General features: G+C 30.3%; 1 protein-coding gene across 1 annotated transcript; it reads right to left on the bottom strand.

Annotated features, from left to right (window-relative positions):
• Positions 1-5,847: 5,847 nt before the first annotated feature.
• LOC119601634 (putative nuclease HARBI1) lies at positions 5,848-15,084 on the bottom strand. The gene is made up of 3 exons (XM_037952690.1): positions 14,976-15,084; positions 14,591-14,884; positions 5,848-6,032 (listed from the first exon to the last, which is right to left on the bottom strand). Exons 1-3 carry the CDS (start codon positions 15,082-15,084, stop codon positions 5,848-5,850), a joined length of 588 nt encoding a protein of 195 aa, XP_037808618.1.
• Between the last annotated feature and the right edge of the window lie 1,651 nt (positions 15,085-16,735).

The raw sequence follows: 16,735 nt of genomic DNA, 5'->3' as shown, positions 1-16,735 counted from the left end.
AAAATTAAAGAAAAAGCGGGTATTACAGCAAGTCTAGTCCTATTGTATGAATAGTAAGTCTTTCAAATGATGAAAAATTAGAAAAAAGCCACTGCCGTCCGTTCGTATCGTGTCCAGATGTATAGTTGGATGTCCCGTGAGCCACTTTTCCGGAGGAATACCTCTCAATCGATGCGTTTTAATGTACTAAATACAAGAAAAATAAAAAACAATTTTTTTGAAAATGTCCTCAGTATAATATGTTCAAAAATGTTACGCAATCTTTTGAGCTTACTGCGGAAAAATAATACAATTTGTTGTTAGTGTATTTCTGGACCCCAAAACGTTTTTTAGTGTATTATAAGGGACATATAATTATCAAAAAAATCTAATTATGAAATGGACTATACCGAATGCGAAACTACTTTTTAAAAATTTTTCAGTATAGACTTGGGACAATTTTGACACCTATGTCGATAAAAAGCGACCCACTAAAAATCATTTGTAGACTAAAAATACTCTACAAAAATATTAAGATTATTTTTCCCGTAATCAGCTGAAAATTATGGAATTTTGAGACCCATTTCGAAAAAATCTAAGATAATTTATTTTTAAAAATTATACTGAGCTCAGGATTTTCAATCACTGCACATAAATTGCGTATTTCCAGACCTATGGGAACTGAGGACCATTAGAAAAAATGTTTTTTATTTTTCTCGTGTTCAGTACATTAATACGCATCGATTGAGAGGTATTCCTACATGAAATTCTTAAAAATGCTGTCTTCTACACGGGATGGAGGTAGCGTAAAAAGGGTAGGAAATCCCTTATTTATAAAATTGTTTCAATTTATTTGTATTTTTTTAATAAAAGAATCGTCAAGAGTCCGTCTAGACGTCCAGATATAATCAATAAAACTAGTCGAAAAACCACAAAATACGCATACCAGACGTGGTGGTGCTGGACAGCTGTTCCAGTTTAAAATTAGATTTTAAGATTAAACTTTCAAATTTAATTTTCTTTAAGAATATTTTTTTTTATTTTTACAATGAGGGCACAGACTTCACCTTTCTCTCTTATCTCGAATAAAATTTAAAAGAACCAACATTTTCTTTTCATTTTTCTTTCATGAAAATGCATTTTGTTTTAATTTTTGTCAATTAATGATGATGAAATTTTTCAAAAACATAGTGTTTTAGAAAAAAATTATTAAAATCGGTTATTAAGTATTGAATTAAATTTTCAAAACAACAAAACAAGGCAATGCGAGCAGTTTTAAAATGTAATACATTTCAATTGAACTAATAGTAAGAACTCTTAATTGGATGAACATTAAAATGGAGTTAAATACGATATTATTAATTACAAAAAGTTGGTAATGCGCCAAATTATTTATTTAGAAGAAATACAACCGCACTTACTAAGAAACTCGGATGATTTCTATATACATATATAAAATTATAACGTTACTGACTGACTGACTGGTTGACGCTAAAGGTCTGAAATTTGGACTGAAGATTGGTCTTCTACCAAATAGATTCACTAGGACTGGATTTTTTGGAAATTTGAATGTTTAGGGCGTACAAAAGGGTACATTCGGTAACCTCAAATCTCCTAAACTAGATAAGATACTAAAACAGTTTAAAGCTTATCGTCGTTTATTTAAAAATGAGCGGGCAGGTACTTTATTCAAATTTTACTCCTTCATAACTTAACAAAAAAATAATATGAATTTAGTACTTTTTGGATATTCGGACGTTTGGTATTTTTTGCATAAAAATTCCTACTTGTACATATGAACACCTCGCAACGTAGATCCGGACCAAACGATTAATAGTTTGGAGCACTAAGAATTATGTATACCTGAGTTCCTCGGCCATACTTCTTCACCTCACGTGAAGTCGTGAACATAATCTCCAAGTCGAAGCCTTCGAACGCATCTGCATGTTAATATTGAAAAGAATCTAGGTCTGAATGGCATATATTGAAAAGACTCGGTGTAGGTCTGGAATATCTAACACGCTTTCTTAAACTCTTGATTCATATGTGTTTGTTGATTCCAATTCGAAACCTAGACAAACGCACTCCTCAAGAACAATCATGCAGCCCATCTCCTAATTGTCAACTCTGACTCTGCCCAACGATGTCAAACGTTGGATCGCAAATTATTTATGTGACAAACGTCACATAGAGGTCAAAAATGCAAATAGCGGAAAATTAATGAGCGTGCTACAAGGAGAGTACTTTCACATTCACTCTTCAATTTAAATCTTTCTAGCAAGAACTGAATTTTAATAATTAAAATTTTTAAATTAAAAAAATTGAGGAATTTTTTTATAAAATTTAATAACTGAACTAAAGTTAGGGTATCAATCGGTAGAGCTGATGGAACAGAGCACTCTTGATAAATTTTTTAAAAACGTGCAATAATGGGGAATCTTCCGTGGAGGAAGAGGAAAAGATTTAAACTTTTACCAAAATTTTGTAAAAAAAACAGCTGTTTAAAAAAACGGCTGAAATTACCATAATCCGTAACAGACAAGCCCCATGCAGGCAATTTTTCGGATACTTATCTGTCTCGAGAAAAAAGGTCCTATATGTGAACTGAGCGTTTTAAAAGACTATCCTACAACAAATATGTATTTCTTTAAAGTTTTTCGAAATTGACAAAAAAAATTACTGCAATTACAGACTGTGGAACAAATATTACTTCGGCACTTGAAGTACAAAACATTGAACGTTTGACTGTATGGCCCACAAACTGCATAGATTTTTGACCTCCTTAACAATACATTCTTTGCTATAATAAACAATATTATTAGGAAACTTAAGAAAATATTTCGGGCTCTCACCTATAAAGGGGAAGAAAGCTAAAAACTTCAGATAATTAAGCAACAATCCAACGCCTTAATATTTTAAGTTCCATTCAAGAGATCAACAATTGCATTAACATCGATAACGACTTCTTCATAGGACAAATTGAGGAAGGATTAGAAGAGGCTCTAAAAGCCTCCAGTTAAAACACGTTGAAAAACTCCATTGAAACTCGGTGGAATTCATTTATATAAATGTTTGTTGGACAGCTTTATAGAAAATATGGAGATTATTAATATATTAGAAAGAGAACCTGATAAATCCAGAGATGCAACAGGGAATAAAAAGGAGTTAAAAGATTTTTTTCGAAACATTTTCGGAGGCAACAACTTACTTGCGTATACTTTTTTGAAAACATTTATATGAATTTTGTCGAGATATCATTTATATGATCACGCTAAAAAATCATTTTTATAAAAGATTTAAAATTATAAAAGTCCATGTTGTAGCAGCTTAGACCCGCCAGAACGTGCCAGAACGATTGGTGTAAATTAGACAACTACATAAAAAGAATAGTATGCCGTATGACTTCGTATTGGAAGGTGAAGTTTTAAGTCCAATTACAAAAGAAAAACTAATTTATTTGAATTACTGAGCATGGAATCGGCGAAAGTCCGTCTAGTTTTGTTGCTCCTGTCGATCATGCAGAAAAAACAAACGTAAGTTCAAAATATATTCAGAAAATTTATTCAAATTATTTTAGCAGTTTTATTCGAACAAATTTCGAATTTAAAAAGTATTCGAACTTAGTTTGAATTATTGATTTTTTTAGTTATAATTGTGTTATTTTTAAAAAATATTTAAAATTTTATCATTTCTATGAAATGTTTTTTTTCTATCAATACTTTATATTTTTTTTTATAATTTAGAACAATTTCAAATACGCGTAGAAAAATGAAAAACTTCATGAACTCAGAAGCAAACTCTATTGAAGATGATTTGTTGAAGGAGATACAAAAGTATCTAAATACGTAAGTTCGGAGACAGAAAGTTTGGAATGGTGAAAGGAGCACCAAAAGGTGAAATAAAAATTAATTTTTTAAACTTATTCAAATATATTTTTTATACTTTTTCGTCCTATAATTTTATAGATCAATTTTCTAAATCATTCTATTTAATTATTTTATTTATTATAAGTATTAAGTAATATAAAACTTCAATGCTTAATATAACAATTTTGCAGACTAAAACGGTACACATGAATGAAAGTTACAAAAAATAAAGACTAATGCCCCTATTATGGTTTACAAACTCAACTCAGTTGATTTCAACTAAAGAAGAGTTGAGTTGTAAACCATAATAGGGGCAGAAATAAATCCCTTTACATATTAATGCCCCTATTACGGTTTACAATTCAACTCTTCTTTAGTTGAAATTTTGCTATTTTGCATTATCGATAACAACTTAAAATTTCAAGTTGAAATTTATTACAAACTTTTTTGAAAAAATTACAACTTATCAAAAGCAGTTCTAAACAAATTACAACTTAAAAATTACAAAAATACGAAGCAAAGTTTTTTTTTAATTTTCTTAAATTTCATAAATCATTGATTTCAAACGAATTTGCAATAAAAAGATGTTCAATACTTTTGTCATTTACGAAAAACACAAATTCATAAACTTTTCACTTAATTTTATGACAAAAAAAGCACTTTTAAGGTTGGCAACATCAACACAATTACAACTGAAATTGGTTGTAATTCATAATACCAAAAAAAGTTGAGTTGTTCCAAAGTTGAGTTGTTTAATTTCAACTCAACTGAGTTGAGTTGTAAACCATAATAGGGGCATAAATTGACTTTTAAAACTTTCAACTTAAAATACATTTAGCCGATTTTTTTTCCGAACGAGCCGCCGCCAGACTAAAAATTGCCCATTAGCCAGCCACTTTGGCTCGGCTTGTTTCTCTGCGTCCGAGTTTATTTTTTTAAGTTCAGTTTTGACATATCTTCTATACATTTTGTGAAATCTTTTATTTTCGATATCTAATTTTCCAGCGTGAAATGTATACTCACACATTCGGGTTTTCCACTTACTCAGTTGTAAGCATACATTTATTTTTCAATGTTCGAAATAAAACAATCCTTTACTAGTGAGTGTTTGTAATGCACTCGTTGAATGTTTGTAAGACATTGGATTTATTTCTAAAACTAAAAACTTAATAACTAAAAAGAAAAAATCTTAAAACTTACCTAGAATACATTTTCTAAACACATGTGGAAAAATAAGGATTGATTTACACATGTATAAAAACCCAGTGCACATGCGTACGTAATTAACACATGTGTTCATTTAATCCTTATCACTTACTGGTGTGATAAACATAAACACAAGATAAGGACTTCTGGAAAATTAGACCATTAAGTAAGGGATGTTTTAACCTTCTTATCGTATGTAAATATAGATAACCATAGAAAAAAATATTACTAGCATATTAAATTACAATTAAATATAAAAACATGTTCAAGTGATTTGAAAATTCTGCCAGGGGAAAAAGAAATATTAAATTAAATTATTTTTCAAAGATACTTAAACATTATATATTATAGTATTTGTTTCTTGAAATGTGCAACTTTTATATTTTTCTTTTCCGAATCTTGTGGCAAAAGTATCCTGGAACCCAGGACCACAATATAGCAATCTTTTTTTGTTTGCTAATTCCTTGTTTTTATCAGGATGATTTGTTCTACTGGCTTCTGGATTTTTTACATCAGAATCATCATCAGCAAATACATTGTCTGGCTCGGCCTCACTATTTATGGCTCCAATTTCTTCATCAGCAGATTCTTCATTTGCAACATCTTGAGTAGAATGTTTGCCATCTTCATTATTTTCGTCAGCGTTAGCTCGATCCTCATTACCACTAATAGATAAGTTTAAATCTTGAGCCACTTTGCCACTTACTTTGGCAGTTTCCATAGAGGCCGCCATATTTTTAAGTGGTGACTGGTATATACTCTTTTGGTGCGTATTCGTTATACTCAGGAGTTTTCGCTACCAGAACAGTACCAGTACCAATGATTTTTCGCTAGTTTTGTTTTCCTCTGTAGCTAAATCCTCATATGTTGCAAACGTATCTTTGGCGGGATCTTCCTCAAGAACTTCTTCTGCTTCAAACGCGGCACCACTTTGATTTATAGAACAATCCTCGGAACCAACTGAATGCTTCTTTACTTCCTCTGTGGATTTTTTTTAAAAAAGTCAAGATCATAAATTGGAAACTCAACATCCGTGTTTCCCTCTTCAAAATTTTCTTCATTTCTGGCTAATGGATTTGTGTTCTCATTCAATTTAGGAGACTTCTTCATCATATCCTTTGATTTTATCTCATAGAATTTGTCGATTTCCTCAAACTTTTCATCGAATTGTTGCCCCATTAAAAAGTTAATGGATAAATCTGACCGGAGTAGTCTTATATTATTGATCTGCTTCTCACAAGAAGATAAGTTTTCTCCAATTCAACTGCGCTATTTGCATTTTGGTCCTCTTCAAGGGCTTCTCTTAATTTGTGTACTTTTCTTCTAAATTGATTCAGTAATGCGCTTTCTTTAGTAGGTATACTCTCTTCTTTCTGAATTATTTTAGGCTCTTGAATCATTTGTTGCATTTGCAACAGCATTTGCTTTTGAAAATGCTGCAACTTTTCGTCTATGTTGGTAAAATTTTTTTGCTCCTGTACTTCTTGCTGTTCAGGTTCGGATTTTAGTTCGTCTAATGAAATGATTGCATTTTGCAGCAATGCTTTTGTATTTTCAAAGACATTCTCTTTGAAATATTGGTCGTCATTGACCGCTCCATTTGCTATGAAGGCTCTTTTTTGTCTCCTCAATGGCAGCCTTCCTCACCAGGTTTCCTTTTATTTTTTCGGAAATGTTACTAATTTCCTTGTGAACTTTGTAGAGATTCACTCTGCTCAACATGATTGTTTTTATTTTGTTTTTGATTGAAAGGGGGCGTTTTTATTTGTTTTTAGTTTTTTTTGAAATAAGTGTTTTATTTTTGATTTTTTTTAATTTTGATTTTGGAAATGGAATCTTTTATAGATTTCCAATGATTCTTTTTTTGTTTTATTTTGTTCTTATAAAATTACATGGAGTTAGTATCCAAGTGTTTTTGTTTTAAGTTTTATTTTGGAATCTGTTATAAACTTCCAATTTTTGTTTTTATTAACAATTTGTTATTGTTGCAATAAATTATATTCCAAATTTATTGTTTTGATCTTGATTGGTCTCTGTACCAATTCAATATTTTTATTTTTTAATTTGATCACTGTTGTAAGCCGTGATCAACGCTTTTAAATATTAATCACTTTCTCTGATTAATATTTTTTTGTATTTTTTCGGACAGTGATATCTATCGGTCACTGATCCGGTTCGAAGGACCAAATGATGAAGCGTATTTTTTTAAACACTTTTATTGTTTAGTGGTTGTAACGCACTCGTGAGTGTTAGTAAGACATTGGATTTATTTCTAAAACTTAATAACTAAAAACAAAAATCTTAAAACTAACCTAGAATACATTTTCTAAACACATGTAGAAAAATAAGGATTGTTTTACACATGTATAAAAACTCAGAGCACATGCGTACGTAATTAACACATGTGTTCATTTTAATCCTTATCACTTACTGTGTGTTATAAACGTAAACACAAGATAAGGACTTCTGGAAAATTAGACCATTAAATAAGTGATGTTTTAACCTTCTTATCGTTACACATATGTATGTAAATATAGATAACCATAGAAGAAAATATTACTAGCATATTGAAATACAAGTAAATATAAAAACATTTTCAAGTGATTTGAACAATCTAATGTCATTTGCAATGGCCGAATACATATTGTCTTAATTATTCTGTAATTAGGAATTTCGATAAACCTTGCAACTAAAAAAACTACATAGTTTATTCAATAAAATATTTAATAAGCTAATACATAGACTAATAGATTAATACTTAGTATAGTCAAAATATTTTTCAATAGTCAATAGATTAGTCCATTAAAATTCAACAATTTTAAAAATTTTGGACACCGGGTTTTATTTTTTCAGATACGTGAAGACAGTTCACACTCTGACATGGAAGAGTCTTCACCGTCAAAAAACTTAAATCTAAAACCATCAGTATCAGATGCGGACGATCCGAACCGACCCAGAAGAACTTGAAACTCCAGAAAAGGAATTTGAAAATTAAGTTGTTAATTTCTTTCGGAGCCTACTATAAACCTACATATGTATATTGACATCCACAACCGCCATCAGTATAATTCCATTAAAGCCTTTTTAGTTTTCGTATTTGGACCATCTACCGATTTGGTCTAAATGCAATGCGTTTGCCATCTGAAAATAAATGCCCCTATTATGGTTTACAACTCAACTCTACTTTAGTTGAAATTGTTTTATTTGTCATTACCGATTACAACTTAACCTGTCAAAAATGTTTAAGTTGAAATTATATCACAATACAACTTTTTTGTGGTATTATCGTTTACAACCCTGTTTTAGTGTGGTTGACAAAAACGTCAAAAAATACAACTCCAAAATAGCAGTTGTTTTAAATGTATTATTAATAAAAATGGAAAGCGGGTAAGTAATTTTTTTTTAATTGTCCTCAAATATTTTATTTAAAAGAAATTTCGAATGATTTTTGCAGAAAAAACAGAGTTACAACAAAACAACAGTTTGAAAAACTTGTTGAACTAATGGAGAAGCATCCCGAAACAGGTCGAGGTAAACCGCAGTTTGGATGCAGCAAAAATAAAAATAAAGAATTGTGGGAGGAATTTGCTGTTGTGCTGAACAGTTTAGGGCCGCACAGTGGTATAGGAAAAAAAAAAGAGGGAAATAATTCGGTAACTTCTAAACGGTTAATCCGATTTTAATGAAATTTGGTATGCACAAAGAGGAGGTGTTGTCGAGTTTAGGTTTTGAATTTGGACCTTATAGGCCAACCAGGGGCCCGGCGGGGGGTCCTCAAATTAGGATACCTCGGCTATGTTAAATTTTTAAAACGATCCTATTTCTTCGAGCACTCCTCATCGAGCACTATAAAAAATGTCGTCATAGCAGTAAATTATCTCTTATAGTTTAGGAGATATTCGCATTTGAAAATTAAAATTTTAAAATTTTTACCGTTCTTACTTTAGTTTTTTGATAATAGCGGGTCCAAATATTCCCGATTTTCGCCATTTCTTTTTTATTCGCTTAACAACAAGTTTATATATCAAGCAGTGAAAGAATTATGTAAAAATCATGACTGAGTCCAAAGTTATAGGCATTTTAATTTAAAAAATTAAAAAAAGGCGATTTTTTGCCATTTTTTTGGGAAAAAAGTATCTTTTTCTTTTTAAGTTATCTAAAAAGTTTCTAAGAAGATGTATATAGAATTTATACTTTTTGAAAAGCTGACTTTACATAAAATACGATAAATGAAACAAAACCTAAAAATTTTTGATACCGAGGGGACCAGGTCCATCCAAAAAACCCTATTTTTTTATAGAAAATTCAATTTTGAGCAAAAATTCTCAAATCGCATAGTCGATATCAAATTATAGTGACCTGTTTTATATGACCCAATATGTTCTTAATCATTTTGTAACGGGTTTCGATAACCCCGCCCCTGGTATGGATATAATAGGCAAAAAACCAAAAAATCCCATTTTTGGGATTTTTTAAAACTTTTTTGGGAATTCCGGGATTTCTAATAAGAAAATTCGAACTTTTTATTTAATTTTAGATTTTGAGTAAAAAAATCTACCTAACTGTAAAATTTCATCAAAAAATATTCATAAATAAAATTTTTATTGCAATTTGAAAAATTTGTATCTTCGCAAAAACTGAATAAAAAACATTTTTTAATTTTTTTTAAAAAAAGTATTCCGCGAATTTTTAAATTTTCAAAAATTATATACAGTTTTGAAAAATAGACAAAATTACCTTTCCATTGATATATAACATGCCTACCTAATGTTTTTTAAGTGACAAATTAATTAGGGAAAACTCAACATCTTTTAGAAAATTTACCTAGCACTATTATTTTCATCCATAACGTTAACTCTTAAATTTGTTACATATATTAAAAAATTTTCAGGTATTATTTTTTAAACTGTAATGATTTTTACCCCTATAGGTCACTTTAATAGGTAGCTTATTAAAGTGACCTATTGAGGAAAAATTCATTACATAAGGATACGTTAGACATATTAGGTAGAATATCATAACCCTTTAAAAAATAATTTAATTTAAGTACCTGTAATTAATATATAAGACAGGTTTATATCTGTTTGTAATTATTTGTAATTTTCTAACCATGGCGATCGTACTAAAAAAAAATGATTTGTGCTCCATTTTATTTGAACACTCTTCAGCTCCTTTTCAAGATAAAGTGAACTTCTTATTGAAATATATTGAAACTGCACATAAAAATAAAGTGGATAAAACTGATATATGTAAAATTGAAAATTTTATAAAATCAGTTGATATAAAACTGAAGAGTGTTCGGTATTCCATTGCTAAATTTCGATCGAAATTTTCTGATTGGCTGGATGAATGTGTAGAAGTTGCTATTTGCGTATCAACTGTTGGTGCTCCCTGTAAGCAGTATGAGGATTTGAGCTCAAAATCTAAGAGGAAAAGGTTATCAACTTCACTAGAAACCTTATCTAACGAAGAAGTTTCGGACACTTTTAAAGCAATGTTAAGAAAAGAAAAACAGCCTTTGGATGCCATAAAAATTGCAAATATTCTTCCAACCGCATCACCAAGACGACTGAAAAGAATTGTAAAGAGTATACCCACACCATCATCTGCTACAACGTTCACTGAGGAAGAAGCTATTGCGCTTATGTTGCAGCTGGGATTAAGTCGTGATAACTACATAACGTTAAGAAAGGCGCTATCTGAAAAAGGAGTGGATGTTTTACCATCATATGACAAAATAAATGAAAAGAAGAAAAGCATTATACCACCTCCTATTGAAATAACTGATCGGAAGGCTGTTATTGGGACTCGGCGCTCTACTCGAAAATACTGCTTTAAGGATTGCTTCTGACTTTTCTTCAGACCAACTAAAAAAAATAAATTCTTGTGATCTTCAACTCATTTGTAAGTGGGGATGTGATGGATTATCAGCACTCTCGGAATATAAACAAATCAACACAAGTGAATCATCTTCCGAGTATAAAAGTGTATTTATGGCATCGCTAGTTCCATTAAGAATTCGAAAGTATGCTGACAGCGATTCTCCATCAACCAGTTTCGATGATATTTGGAAGAATTCGACTCCAGGATCCAAAGCTTTTTGTAGGCCAATAAGCTTTGAGTATATAAAGGAATCCAAAACAACAACGCAATATTTGATAAATCGTATTGAAGCAGAAATTAAAAACTTGGAACCTATAACAATCGAAATAGAAAATTATTCGTTTAACATGTCCTATGATTTAAAACTTACAATGATTGATGGGAAAGTTGGAAATGCCATTACAGGAACATCATCTACTTGGTACTGCTACATATGTGGTGATAAAAAATCAGAATTTTCGAATATTTCCAAGCAAAGATCAATAAATGAGGAAACATTACAATTTGGAATATCCCCCCTACATGCTCGCATACGATTTCTGGAACATTTTCTACATTTAGCATATGATTTAAAGTACAGAAGCATACCGGAAAATGCAAACAAAAGTGCAAATAACAATAAGGAGTTAATGGAAATGAGAGCCAGTGAGAAACGAAGAATTCAAGAGGAATTTAAAAAGCGGATGGGATTAAATATTGATAAACCACTCACAGGATATGGAAGCACAAACGATGGTAATACCGCTAGACGTTTTTTTAAACATTTTGAAACTACTTCCGAAATAACCGGAATTAGTATGGATTTACTGCAAAAGGTCAATATTATTCTAATGGCGATAAATAGCAAGCATAAAGTGAACGCAACAAAATTTGGAGAGTATTCTACAAAAGTTTCTAAATTACTTTTGGAATTATATCCCTGGAAAGAAATGACACCTACAGTTCACAAGATATTATGTCATGGAAAGGTCATCATAGAACATAATATTCTGCCTTTAGGAGAGCTTACAGAAGAACCCCAAGAATCGAGGAATAGAGACTTTAAGCATATTCATCAGTTTAGCTCAAGGAAGTGTTCTAGGCAGTCTCAAAATGAAGATATTTTTAATAATCTGATTCTATCTTCTGATCCTGTTTTATCTACTATAAGGAAACGTTGGATTTGCTACAAAACGTTAGCATTTGAAAATATTCATGAATTTAAAGATTTACTTTATCTTTTAGATATGGACTACTGTGATACCGATTATTTTACAAAATTATATTAATTTATAAAAAAAAAAAATAAATAAAGACTATTTTTATATAAAATAAATACTTGTTAATTTTTTTAGGGATAAAGAATAAAAGATTAATCGTAAAAAGTGGCTGTAAAAATTCATAAAAATTTAGGTAGTAAAACATGCCTAACAAATGTATGGTTGAAAATAATAGTACTAGGTAAATTCTCTAAAAGATGTTGAGTTTTCCCTAATTAATTTGTCACTTAAAAACATTAGGTAGGCATGTTATATATCAATGGAAGGTAATTTTGTCTATTTTTCAAAACTGTATATAATTTTTGAAAATTAAAAATTCGCGGAATACTTTTTTAAAAAAAATTAAAAAATGTTTTTTATTCAGTTTTTGCGAAGATACAAATTTTTCAAATTGCAATAAAAATTTTATTTATGAATATTTTTTGATGAAATTTTACAGTTAGGTAGATTTTTTTACTCAAAATCCAAAATTAAATAAAAATTTCGAATTTTCTTATTAGAAATCCCGGAATTCCCCAAAAAGTTTTAAAAAATCCCAAAAATGGGATTTTTTGGTTTTTTGCCTATTATATCCATACCAGGGGCGGGGTTATCGAAACCCGTTACAAAATGATTAAGAACATATTGGGTCATATAAAACAGGTCACTATAATTTGATATCGACTATGCGATTTGAGAATTTTTGCTCAAAATTGAATTTTCTATAAAAAAATAGGGTTTTTTGGATGGACCTGGTCCCCTCGGTATCAAAAATTTTTAGGTTTTGTTTCATTTATCGTATTTTATGTAAAGTCAGCTTTTCAAAAAGTATAAATTCTATATACATCTTCTTAGAAACTTTTAGATAACTTAAAAGAAAAAGATACTTTTTTCCCAAAAAAATGGCAAAAAATCGCCTTTTTTTAATTTTTTAAATTAAAATGCCTATAACTTTGGACTCAGTCATGATTTTTACATAATTCTTTCACTGCTTGATATATAGACTTGTTGTTAAGCGAATAAAAAAAAAATGGCGAAAATCGGGAATATTTGGACCCGCTATTATCAAAAAACTAAAGTAGGACGGTAAAAATTTTAAAATTTTAATTTTCAAATGCGAATATCTCCTAAACTATAAGAGATAATTTACTGCTACGACGACATTTTTATAGTGCTCGATGAGAAGATTCTATATACGAAATTTTTTTTAAATCGGAACTCAAATGAAGAAATAAGATCGTTTTAAAAATTTAACATAGCCGAGGTGTCCTAATTTGAGGACCCCCCGCCGGGCCCCTGGTTGGCCTATAAGGTCCAAATTCAAAACCTAAACTCGACAACACCTCCTTTTTGTGCATACCAAATTTCATTAAAATCGGATTAACCGTTTAGAAGTTACCGAATTATTTTCCTCTTTTTTTTTTCCTATACCACTGTGGGCCGCCATCTAGAACTGCGCACGAGTGGGGACGGGTAAGTAATGGTTAGGAAAGTAGACCAATAGAATTAAAGTGCAAAGATATTTTATGTGTATTATAGGTTTGGATACACTATAAAGCAAACATAAAAAGGAAACTTGCTAACAACAGGAGCAATTTACTAGCAACTGGTGGTGGACCCTCGCAAGAAGTGTCGTTAAATCCACTGGAGGAAAGTGTAGCAAATTTAATAAAAATAAAGGAGCAAGTTGCACCTTCAGGACAATCATTTGGCGTTGAAAATATACAACCAGAGATGGATGTTGATGAAATTATGGACAATTCCATATCACCTTCTGAAATTCAAATAGAAAGCCTTGACCGCCCTACTTCCTCTGCGTCACAAATAACAAGAAATCGCCGCAAATGCAAAAATGTGGAAAGTGAGCGCCTAGAGCTTTTAAAATTGCAGACTCAGACCCAAAAGGAATTGTTAGCAAAAATTGAACAATTAGAGAAAACTATATATAAAAATTATGAAATAAATAAAAAATTACTGGAAGTAAAAAAACAAAAATTAGAAATATATAAAAAACAAGCAAAGGAAGCTCATGAACTGCACACATTAAAGGTTGAAGTCCAAAAATTAAAAATAGCTAAGATGAGAGCTCTTCAATAGATATACATTTTTTGTAAATGGTTAAATGTTCCTTTGCTAAATGCCCTTTACCTTATTTATTTTAAAATAGAATAGTTTTTAGAACACATGAAGTGATATATTTTTTGTTGTATGTCGTTATTTTTAAGTTACTTTTATATATCTCATGAAGTGATATTTTTGTTATTTTATCTTTAAAAAGACTAAATGAATTACAAATAAAACATGAAATAAAAAACAATAATGAAACATTTGAACTTTATTAAAGTGATAACATGATGTTATTTCGTATTCTTCTGGCATTATCATCATCTTCTCTTTCAATGTTGAAATTTTCATTACTTTGAACCGTACTTGAAGCTGGTGTCATTTCTTCGGGAACTTCTACTCGAAAGTGTAGGCATATATTATGCAAGGCACAACAAACGTTCACAATTTGTGTAGCTTTGTTTGGTGAGTAATGTAAGGCACGTGCAGATAAAAGGCAACGAAATCGGCTCTTTAATACTCCAATTGTGCGCTCAACAATATTTCGGGCTTTCGAGTGTATAGTATTGTAGCGAGCTTTTGGGGAACCAGTTTCTGTCATGCGAAATGGAGTCATCAAAAAACTTTGTAGAGGGTAGCCAGCATCACCTTTAATTATCAAATCAAAACATATTTTTTTAATAATATCATACTATACATATTACAGAATGTGATATATTCATACAAATAACACCGTTACCTAAAATCCAGGAATTTCTCTGCAAATACGACTTTAAATCACTTGTATTAAAAACAAAGGAATCGTGGTTTGCGCCGGCGTGCCTGGCATCCACATACCGGATAGCCATTTTGTAATCGCAAAGCTGAAAATAAAAATATACTTATGTATGACACACTAGGGTTCATTCTTCTCAATATTAACTTACAATCATCACATTTAAACTATAATAACCTTTTCTATTGAGATAAAGATGTTGCATCTCCTTTTTTGGCGAAATAATACGAACGTGTGTCCCATCGATGCATCCCAAAACTCCCGGAAACCCAGTTTTTGAATAAAACCACAGTTTTGAGGCGTTTTGATCTTCTTCAGACATTTCAGTTTTTATCCATTTCGCGCAAACACGCTGCTCGATGATATTTAAAACTTCTTTCATAACAACACTTATTGTAGGCTGCGCCAATCCAACATTAAAGTCGTTTCCAGAACTTTTTTGATAACTCCCGTCAGCCAGAAATCTGAGAGTTGCACATAGCTTCAATATAGGGGGTATAGCGGTACCTCGGACAGGTTTTTTGAAATAATCATTTAGTTCATTCAGAAGGAAGCAAAAGGCTTCCTTATTTAAACGAAAATACTGTAAGAATCTACAAAAACATCTATGAAAAAGTTATTCAACTATAAAAAGAACATTTCCTTGCGCTCGGAAGTTCCAAAGGATTGGAGTGGTCACGGAGACTTTTTCTTATACGTAGCACATTAATAGTATCATCATCACTTATGTCGTTATAAAATAAATCAATACTTGTATCCATTTTAGTCTTTATTAAAAAATAACAATTTAAATTCAATTTTATTGTTTTATGTTTTTTACACAATATTATCATCTGTTTGATTATCTGTCAATTTGTCACTTTTTAGGTTGGCAACATCAATACAATTTCAACCAAAATTAGTTGTAATTGTTAATACCAAAAAAAAGTTAAGTTGTTTTAAAATTGAGTTGTTTAAATTTCAATTCAACTAAGTTGAGTTGTAAACCATAATAGGGGCACAAATTATTTTACTGCGAAATATTGATCCTCCACCGCTTTGTAATGGTACTCGATTAACAGTTAAGAAAATAATGAACAACTTAATATATATATATATATATATATATATATATATATATATATATATAATTTTACTTATTCAAATATCCACATCTTACTCTAATTACAAAATTTCGTAATTTGTTAATGGTAAATGGAAACTGCAATTATTCAAAACCATTATTTAATTTGAAAAGTTCTAAAAGTATAAAACGATATTGAATGATGAATTCATACACATTTTGATCAATCAATGATCAATGCTTTATATGCATCGTTTGAGAGGTCTACCTATATAAGATTTGCAAAAGTGCTGTCTCTCAGGACACTCTAATGAGTAGTCAAATACATATCATCATGGTTTTTTAGGTTTGAGCTGCATTTAAAAAATGGTAACCGAATTTATATCAAGATAATTTTTTTATGGTTTATTTAACTTATTGCAGATTTTTATTGTTATATCGATATAACAATAAATTTAAATTTTTTATTTTTGATATAAAACTCGATTTGTATGGAAAATATGAATAATTACGTATCTTTATTGTTTTCTCGAATAATTAAAGAGTTATATAAATAGAAATTTGAAGGGGAGATTTAAGATTTAAGTTTAAAATTCGAACTTTTGTGAAAAATGTAATATGAATATATTACTTACCCTATTTTAGGAGCGATTTTTGTTCA

Source organism: Lucilia sericata, unplaced genomic scaffold, assembly GCF_015586225.1.
Source record: "Lucilia sericata isolate MDLA Ls3-8-SP2 unplaced genomic scaffold, ASM1558622v1 Contig000180F_arrow, whole genome shotgun sequence".
Classification (NCBI taxonomy): domain Eukaryota; kingdom Metazoa; phylum Arthropoda; class Insecta; order Diptera; family Calliphoridae; genus Lucilia; species Lucilia sericata.
Note: the sequence above shows the minus strand (reverse complement) of the source record. Positions and strands in the feature narration are given on the sequence as shown.

What these genes read in the sequence shown, in the direction of transcription:
- LOC119601634 (XM_037952690.1), bottom strand. Translation starts at nt 15,084, where the DNA reads ATGGCTATCCGGTATGTGGATGCCAGGCACGCCGGCGCAAACCACGAT. An exon ending in GAGAAATTCCTGGATTTTAG is followed by an intron (nt 14,885 to 14,975) that starts GTAACGGTGTTA and finishes TGATAATTAAAG; the next exon opens with GTGATGCTGGCTACCCTCTA. An exon ending in AGCTTCAAGTACGGTTCAAA is followed by an intron (nt 6,033 to 14,590) that starts GTAATGAAAATT and finishes AAAAATCCACAG; the next exon opens with AGGAAGTAAAGAAGCATTCA.